We start from the raw sequence: 9,957 nt of genomic DNA, 5'->3' as shown, positions 1-9,957 counted from the left end.
TTTATCCCAAGCACATGTATGCACCCTTATAAATGCGTGAGTGACCTTATTATGTCACTTCACTTGTACTTCACTCATTCTCATCAATCTACTTCTTTGAGTGTTGTGCTTCCGTCTATCACTCTTTAATTGTTGCATGTGTGTTACTATGGTGATCTCCACTCCAGCATTCCCTTCATGTTAATGTATTTCAAGGTGAAAACATCTTGAAATTCCTTGAGCAGGGCTATCAATTATTTTTCTAGCTCAAGGGTGAGAACTTTGGTAATAAATAGTAGATTAGGTTCTTTTCTAGGGGCTACTAAGATTTACTTCTTTGACCTTTGCATGGGGCCATCATAAGAGGCCCGAAGCTCTCCCCCTGGGCTTCTTTGGGCCTTCTCATTGTGTGTACCACTATGTTCCTGATATTATAGGACATAAAGTACTCAGGCATTTGCATTAGATCTTCCTCTTGAGGCTTTACAAGTTCTTTGAGTTTGTTTTTCATCCTTCTGTGCCTTAGCCTTGACTTTATTAAGCTTATGTCAAGCACCTCGACAGAGCTTGACTTGCTTGGAGCTCGTGGGATCCTCATCACCTTTATTGGTATCACGGTCTTAGTTTGAAGAAGGTGGTCTTGTTAAAGTCATCTTCCCATTGTTAGGTGTAGGTCTCATGTGGATTAACGCCACAATGTAGTGAAGCCTCTGCATGGAGACAAGATACTTTTAAGGGTTTCTATGTGCTTTTCTCCATCTTGGCTGGGTGCTCGTTGGGCAAATGTAAGAGTTGATCCTTTTGTGGAGGAGTCCTTGCTAGATGTGAATCACTAGCGACTATTGGTTCAAAGTCACTTTTTACTCCTAAAATGGACACTACACTAAGCATGAACAATAGCATTATTTTATATTTTAGCTTCGATTTAAAACCTTATTTGTAGAATGTGAGTGAGGTTATATGAGATTAGCTTGAGATTTAGCTCTAGGCACGACTCTATGTGATAACGAGCATAATCTTGAGTGAAGAATCACACTCGCTTATTTTTTCATTATGAACTGGAGAGAAGTGAATTCATGGCAATGAGTGGAGCTTGTGCCCCATGACAAAATATCTTTGAGTGAGTAACAGTGCATGGAAGGGAGATAGTTAATATAAGAAACAAGTGAGAGTTAAGATAAGGTGAGTGAGACCTAATGGGAAAGAAAGCCCTCCCATTGGTATAATCTTGAGGAGCTTAGTGGGACACATTAAACCTTGTCCACTTGCACCATAATAGTGCAACTGTAATAGTGCAACTGTCTAGTGATCATAAACCTTGTCCACTTGCACCATAATAGTGCAACTGTCTAGTGATCATAAACCCTAGGAAAGATACTAAAATTTTTTGTTAAAAATCTCAATTATTTCTATTACCTCATTCCTCTACCAGATCCACTCTTATACCATTTGAAATATCCATCATCCCTAAAAGCACTTGGGCTATGGATTAGTCACTCTATAGTTACACGGGTTTGTATTAATCACTCTATAGTTGCACCAAGATCACTCTTTGACCAAAGAATCTTGAATAAACAACAACATAGCTAATACCCAATTGTAAAGTTGAATGATGCAAGACTTGAGAAATTGGGTTTGAGAAATCCACATAATTAACTAATTAAAAATAAATATCCCATACTATAAATGATCTTACTAATAAATACATTAGATCCACTGCCAGGATGTGGTCTTATGATCAAGCGACCCTTTTAAGACTCTAAAAATGTGCAAAAGGTATCCTAGAACCCACTTATATAGCCCTATGATATTCTTAGTGTTCGAGTAATTTAATAGCTTTCCTCTAAGCTTAGTTGATTAGTGTCGATTATCCTAATTCTCTAAGATAAATCTAAATTCTAGGGTCTAGGTGTATGCCCTTATGACACTATTGCACCATAATACACATCCCAATAACCTCAATTAGCTACTAACTATGAAGTGGCCAAGGATGTAGCACCATCATCTTAGGAGGTTCTTATTCATCTTGTGAAATTATGGCATAGCCATAATTATGGCTATGCCATGCAAATGAGAGAAAATGTTTTAGGGATGATCATCTTAGGAGGTTCTTATTCATCTTGTGAAATTATGGCATAGCCATGCAAATGAGAGAAAATGTTATAGGGATGATCAACCTTGTGAGATCATGTCATATGCAAAAGGGAGAAGTTGGGATGCACGAATGCAAGCTTAGCACTTAAGCATGAATACGTGTACAAAGAGAGAGAGAGAGAGAGAGAGAGAGAGAGAGAGAGAGAGAGAGAGAGAGAGAGAGAGAGAGAGAGAGAGAGAGAGAGAAGTACACAAAGGAAGATGATGAGGCAACTACAATGTTTTTTAGTCCTCTCCAGTTAAGGGAGGTGAGACAACCTCGATGAGGATGTCGTGATTATCTTGTTTTAGCTCATTCACTAACCTCTAGAATGGATTGTGTGGTACGATCCCATTTCAAAATTTAGCGGCACTTCTTATGGCATGCCTATAGAGGTGGTGTGGATCCCATTCAAAATTCAACAACAATGGTTGTGACATGTCTATAAAGGTGGTGCGGATCCCATTCAAAATTCAACAACATTGGTTGTGACATGCTTATAGAGCAAGTGAGTTTTTTTGACTCCTCAGTGGTCAACATTAGGTTCCACAAACCTCTTTCCAATTGAAAAACCTTCCAAATCAAAGAACACACAACCTTATTTTAACAATGGGTTCACAAACCTCTTATCTCTAGCTCCATAAAAGTCCAATTTAAAAACCTTCTAAATCAAAGGCTATATACTCACAACCTTATTCCAATAATTACCTTTTAGAACCCAACATCCAATAAAAATGAAAGGAGATTGAGGGATGGCACACATGGCTTCTCTAGTAAAGCTTGAGGGTGTGAATTTATCTTTGATCGAGTATGCTCTTAAGTATCATTAGAAAGGTAGAAAGGACAAGGAGAAAAACGATTGGAATGATGCCTTGGAAAGAGGTATAATCAAGGCAGGGCGAAAAAATAAGAGTATCGGAGGAGGAGACAAAGCATTAATAGAATCAAAGGGTGCTTACGGTGTGTCCGAGGGGGCATGAGGAGGGCATTGATCACAATAATGTGGGGCTTTAAACGGCAAATTAATCAATGATAATGGTGAGCTAGATCAAACAACATCAAATTCTTTCCACGAGTGAGAGCTATGGCGGCCCCTCAATCCTTAGCTTCTTCATGCAATTCTGAGCAGCTTCTTAGGAAAGCTATGGCGACTTGTAAGCTCGATGGTCCTACTACTATTCATGCCCTTTTGATTCCATACCCTTGTCAGGGTCATATCAACCCGTTAATGCAGCTTGGCAAAAGGCTGGCTTCAATGGGCGTGATGGCTACGCTTGTCACCATAGAGTACTTTGTGGCACGCATGGCCAAGGCCAACCCTACTACCAGCTGCATTAGAAAAGAAGGAGACATAATAAAAGAAGTCTTTGTGCAAGGAGACCAAGGGAGTGTCGTGAGGGTGGTGGGCGTCCCGGACGGCCTGCCCCCCCGAGTGTGAACGGGACGGCTTGGGCGAGGACATTGTTGCTGCTGCTGTTGAGTACAAGTTGGAAGGGGCCTTGGTGGAGCTTGTCCACACTTTCTCACTTTCAGATTGTGGGCGGCCGGTCACTTGCCTCATCGGGGACTTTTTCCTCTCGTGGATGCCTCACTTGGCCCAAGTGGTTTAAAATCTCCCTGAGGTGGTCTTCTGGCCTCAAAATGCCTCGGCCTTTGCCATCTACTCACACTTGGACCTTATCATCTCCTCTGGCTACAACCCTTTCAAAGGCAATGGTATGACAAAAATGCCATGAAACTTTATATATTTAGTGGTCTACTACATAATCCTAAGGAGCACAATGTCATGTCAATGTTAGTATTACTTTTCTTCTAAGACATAATCCTAAGGATTAGCATTACCATCCCAATGCTAGTCCAAGTAATGTTGTTGTCCCAATGCTAGTCCAAGTAATGCTAATCCTTAGCTAACACTAAGGATTAGCATTACCATCCCAATGCTAGTCCAATTAATCCTTAGGACCACAATTGTCATGCCAATGTTAGTATTGCTTTTGTTCTAAGCCATAATCGTAAGGATTGGCATTACCATCCCACTACTAGTCCAAGTAATGCTATTGTTCTAAAACATAATTAGCATAATCATGCCAATACTAGTCCAAGTATGTTGATATAATCTAAGGATTTGTCATCTAAGGACTAGGATTTACCATTAGAATGCTTAACATAGTATGCTAAAACACGACTACATTTACCATTTCATATTGGTTGCCGACATGCATGCTAACCCATGATTGTTAATGTGGTGCTAGTACTTGATCTTACCTAGTACTAAGACGAAGTTGAACAATCCCACTATGTCAATGGTCTCTATTGCATGAATGGTTCAGCTATGTGTCCACAGCAAATTTTTCTCTAGAGAAGAAGTACTAGCACATTTTGCATTTAGATTGAAACAATTTTTCCTATATGCTAAAAGGTTAAGAGTATTCTAGTAGCTTTCAAGCAAATCTTAGACTCTTCTAGTAAATTTCAAGAAAATCAACTTGGTGAGTTGTTTCATAAGAATCTCCATTTTCACTAAATTAATAGTGTGATTAGTTCTAGTTGTGATTTAGTCTAACTAAATTTAGTGTGTTTTGTATGTATTATGTGTGCATGCAGCAAGGGCATTTGAACCAAAGGAACCCATGGACCTTGTGAGTTGTATTCCAGGGTTGCCTCCTATACATCCAAGTGATCTACCTTTTGAAACCTTGGTTGGTAATGTGGGTCTCAATTGGGTGGAAAATTTAATGACAACTAGATTCACAAACCTTCACAAAGCAATGCGAGTCCTTGGAAACTCTTTCATTGAGCTAGAGCCAGAGGTTTGCAAAGCACTTGGTTCATGCAACCCTAATCCCCTTTCAATTCCTTAATCAAGATCTTGAAAACCATTCACAATCTAATAAAGAGACTAATCACCAACCAAACGTGAGCTCAAGTTTGAGCTTGTGGGAAGAGGACGAATGCACACAATGGTTAGACATGCAACTTCCGAAATCAGTTGTGTATGTCTCCTTTGGAAGCCTGACCAAGTACTCGATCACACAAATACAAGAGCTTGCTGAAGGGCTTGTAGCCTCTAATCAAAGGTTTCTTTGGGTGATTAGAAAAAACACAGTGTTGGAGAAGGTTGGCGATGTGATGGAGGCATTGCCCAATGGGTTTTGGGAAGGGGTTAGGGAAAGAGGGAAAATAATTAATTGGGCACCTCAAGCGCTTGTGTTGTCCCACCCCTCAGTTGGTGGGTTTTTCTCTCATTGTGGTTGGAACTCTAGTTTGGAGAGCTTAACTTTTGGGGTACCCATGTTAGGATGACCATTTATGATGGACCGAATGACCAACTGTTGGTTGCTTTGTAATCAGTGGAAGGTGGGATTAAAGGTGGAGACCGACCATGAGAACAAAGTGGGGAGGGCCGAGGTGGAGAGAGCAGTGAGATTGTTTTGATGGAGGGAGATGAGGCTCAAGCAATGAGAGGCCGGGCAGCCAAGCTCAAAGACGTTGCGCTCCTCATGACCATTGGCTCATCACAAGCAAATCTAAAGCTCTTTGTTAATGAGAGGTTAGCACCTAGTTAAGATCTCTCCAAAAAGGTAGATCCATTAATTGAGTTCTATTTTCTCACATCATTTATCATCTCAAGGAGATTAAGAAGTGACTGATACCCTACCAGCTCAAAACCATAATCAAATGAAAACATTTGGAATTACATTTGTGATGGTTTTGAATAAGGTCCTCATGTAAGGAGAACAATGTACCCTTTTAATTTAACAATACATTTGTGATGGTGTTGAATAAGGTCCTCATGTAAGGAGAACAAAACACCCTTTTAATTTAACAATACATTTGTGATGGTGTTGAATAAGGTCCTCATGTAAGGAGAACAAAACACCCTTTTAATTTAATAATACATTTGTGATGGTTTTGAATAATGTCCTTATGTAAGGAGAATAATACCTATACAGCATTTCTTACAAAAGAGTGCAAAAGCTCCATCCTACGTGTACATGATTTGGAACTAGGTCCTTATGTAAGAAGAACAAGGTCCTTATGTAAGGAGAATAATTCATCTTTTTAATTTAACCTAGAATATTTCTAACAAAAGAGTGCAAAAAACTTCATCCTACGCGTGTTTATATATTCAAGAGGTGTGAGTCTATATGCATGGGTGCAAAGCTATGTAGCTCTCTGTCTCTCCTTGTACCTCTCCAACAGTATGACAAAGAGCTCTCTCTCTCTCTCTCTCTCTCTCTCTCTCTCTCTCTCTCTCTCTCTCTCTCTCCCCCCGCGAGCGCTAGGAGGGGGGGAGCTATGAGATCATGGCTATTGAAAATAAGCTCTAATAGGACAACATGCTAGCATATATGTGTGTTTTTGCACTAAGATTGTGTTCAAATCAATGTGTGTGCGTGCACCAAGATTGTGTTCAAATCAATGTGTGCGGCACCAAGATTGTGTTCAAATTAGTGTGCAAAAATTAAATGGCTTAAGAGTGTGTGAGGTGTGTAAGAGTGTTCAGATGAGTTGGATAGAGTATAAGTAGGATTGTTAAGATAGAGTGATGTGGTCAAATGTGTGATTTAAACAATGATGTCATGTTGATCCTTTATGGTTATATATATTATACTTGGCCTTACCTTTTGAGTGTGTGAGATGTCCTAAATAGATTTATTGTACTTGGCCTTACCTTTGGAGAGTGTGAGATTTCATAAATCCCACGCTTATGTTCAAATCAATGTGCAAAAATTATATGGCTTAAGTGTGTGAGGTGTGTAAGAGTGATCAGATGAGTTGGATAGAGTATATGTAGGATTGATAAGATAGAGTGATGTAAGGGATTGGGTCAAATGTGTGATTTAAGCAATGATGTCATGTTGATCCTTTGTGGTTATATATATTATCCTTGGCCTTACCTTTTGAGTGTGTGAGATTTCATAAATAGATTTATTGTACTTGGCCTCACCTTTGGAGTGTATGAGATTTCATAAATAGATTTATTGTACTCGGCCTCACCTTTTAAGTGTGAGATTTCATGAATGAATTCGTGTGAGTCTTTCAAATTATCATTAGCTAATTTTTCATAAAGCTTTTATTATTTTAATTTTTATTTATGAAGTTGTTTAGCTTTGATGCATTGTGAATTTCAACATGGTTTTAGAGCTTAAGTGATGGTGGATTCTTTAGCTTGCATTAGGCTTTAGATTAGCTTAGGCATATGTTCGATTAAGGAGTGATTACTAGAGTAGAAAGATTGGTTTGATTGTGTATGCCTTGGAAAGAGCTATAATCAAGGTAGGGCAAAAAAATAAGAGTATTGGAGGAGGAGACAAAGCATTGATAGAATCAAAGGGTGCTTACGGTGTGTCTGAAGGGGCATGAGGAGGGCGTTGGTCACAATAATGTGGGGCTTTAAACGGCAAATTAATCAATGATAATGGTGAGCTAGATCAAGCAACGTCAAATTCTTTCCACAAGTGAGAGCTATGGCGGCCCCTCAATCCTTAGCTTCTGCATGCAATTCTTAGCAGCTTCTTAGGAAAGCTATGGCGACTTGTAAGCTCAGTGGTCCTGCTATTGTTCATGCCCTTTTGATTCCACTAGTGTCGGGACCCATCTCCAACGAGCAAGAAGCAATTTGCATTTTCAAGGAAGCATTTTCCATGTAGGTACATGCAAAAGAAATATGTGTAAAATCACCTTTCCTTTTTTTTAAAGAAGCTAAGCACATCGGGTTACACACAAACACGCATAAAGATGTACGTATGTATGTACATATATGTATGTGTACGTGTACATGAAATCCATTGAAACCATACATGCCACAACTGGAAGATATGACATGAAATCCATTGAAACCATATATGCCACAACTGGAAGATATGTGTAAGTGTGTGCGTGCCTATGAATGAATGTGTGCATGTCACATACACACATGTAAATATGTGTCTGTGTATGCGCATGCGCATGCACCCATAATATCCATAGATACTGGTCACACTCATACATATATGTATACATCACCCTCAACTTTCCAACCTTATATATAAACACATCATGATTGCCATATATATCCATATAGAAGCTTCTAAAGCACCAAACTTGGTATATAAATATACATCTAGCATTACAAACCCATAAAATGATGACTATCTTAACACACCTGAACACGGCCTCAAAACAATCTTCGGACAACTGGATTATCTCTCCTTGGTAGCGTATACCCCGCGCCTCCATCTGGCAAGGTGCTTTGCAGCTTGAACATTCATCAACTCAGGCGCGGCATAGACAAAGCTACTTCTTCATTTTGCAAGAATCATCCACAGCCACTACCTCTTTGGAGCGGTTGTTATCATTTTGAAGCTCCATTTGCTGAAATCCAAAATTAATATCTTAAAGATCTACAATTATCTCTCTGTATCTTTGCGAACATAAACCCAACCGTAGTAACCTACATGTATACCGCAACAAAAAGAAGAACACAGTGATACATATATTTGTCTATGAAAGGTTTTTTTTCTTTTTTAAGAATGTTTATCTATTAATAAAAGATACTAAATGCATATATTCTCCAAGGCTACAACGATGTGCATATTATATATTCTGAAGAATCTCAAAGGCAGAAGTCCAAAAAATGAGAGGTTTCTAACATATCAATATTACACTAATATTTGCAATTAGATTATCGACAACAAAACACTCATAAGATAGAAAGAGATAAAAAAAAGTATCTTGATGTACACAATCCTCTCTCCGCCACTCTCTCTCTCTCTCTCTCTCTCTCTCTCTAGGTAATCCTCACTCTATGCATCCCTTTTTAACACAAAAATTGGGAGAGACAGTGATAGTATCAAAATAACTAACCTCAAGTTGAAGAGAGAATTATACTCAAACGCACCAACTTTGATTCAATCGTCCTTATGCTTGCTTCTACACATTCACATACAAAGACACATAAAATAACAAACTTATGATCTCTCTATATTTTTCACCCTCTCCTAACCAAATAAAAAATAAAGCACAAAATTTATCTGAATCTAATTGTATAGTAATTTGAAAACATCGTTCCAATTAACAGCATAAACCGGCCATGGCCTAGACTAACTTGGAACATGGAAATAACGATGCTCAAACTCGGCAACCAAATTCACCCTTTCCTCAAAGGAAAGAGTGCTTCTCATGTGCTAAAAAAAATGCAAGTCACCTCTTCCATCTGTGAATCATACATATAATTATATAAGTAAGTAGAAGCATGAATACTATATATGTCGAGGTGTGTCAAATACTCTAGTTTGGAGAGCTTAACTTTTGGGGTACTCGTGTTAGGATGGCCATTTATGATGGACCAAATGACCAACTGTTGGTTGCTTTGTAATCAGTGGAAGGTGGGATTGAAGGTGGAGACCGACCATGAGAACAAAGTGGGGAGGGCCGAGGTGGAGAGAGCGGTGAGATTGTTGATGGAGGGAGACGAGGCTCAAGCAATGAGAGGCCGGGCAGCCAAGCTCAAAGACGTTGTGCTCCTCATGACCATTGGCTCATCACAAGCAAATCTAAAGCTCTTTGTTAATGAGAGGGATTGAAGGTGGAGACCGACCATGAGAACAAAGTGGGGAGGGATTGAAGGTGGAGACCGACCATGAGAACAAAGTGGGGAGGGCCGAGGTGGAGAGAGTGGTGAGATTGTTGATGGAGGGAGACGAGGCTCAAGCGATGAGAGGCCGGGCAGCCAAGCTCAAAGACATTGCGCTCCTCATGACCATTGGCTCATCACAAGCAAATCTAAAGCTCTTTGTTAATGAGAGGTTAGCACCTAGTTAAGATCTCTCCAAAAAGGTAGATCCATTAATTGAGTTCTA

General features: G+C 39.4%; 1 protein-coding gene across 1 annotated transcript; it reads left to right on the top strand.

Annotated features, from left to right (window-relative positions):
* The first annotated feature begins 3,197 nt into the window (after positions 1-3,197).
* LOC147628324 (UDP-glycosyltransferase 85A7-like) lies at positions 3,198-9,681 on the top strand. Its single transcript, XM_086813037.1, has 3 exons — positions 3,198-3,547; positions 5,041-5,406; positions 9,399-9,681. The coding sequence occupies exons 1-3, from the start codon at positions 3,198-3,200 to the stop codon at positions 9,679-9,681; spliced, it is 999 nt and encodes a 332-aa protein (XP_086669163.1).
* The last annotated feature ends 276 nt before the right edge of the window (positions 9,682-9,957 follow it).

The sequence above is a fragment of the Cibotium barometz genome, chromosome 19, assembly GCF_041138505.1.
Source record: "Cibotium barometz isolate CiBa-2024 chromosome 19, ASM4113850v1, whole genome shotgun sequence".
NCBI lineage: Eukaryota > Viridiplantae > Streptophyta > Polypodiopsida > Cyatheales > Cibotiaceae > Cibotium > Cibotium barometz.
Note: the sequence above shows the minus strand (reverse complement) of the source record. Positions and strands in the feature narration are given on the sequence as shown.

Excerpts from the sequence above, each read along its gene's own strand:
- LOC147628324 (XM_086813037.1), top strand. The coding sequence starts at position 3,198 with ATGGCGGCCCCTCAATCCTTAGCTTCTTCATGCAATTCTGAGCAGCTT. Across the intron at positions 3,548-5,040 it reads GACGGCCTGCCCCCCCGAGT|TTTGAGCTTGTGGGAAGAGG; the intron begins GTGAACGGGACG and ends CGTGAGCTCAAG. Across the intron at positions 5,407-9,398 it reads TTAACTTTTGGGGTACCCAT|CTTAACTTTTGGGGTACTCG; the intron begins GTTAGGATGACC and ends TAGTTTGGAGAG.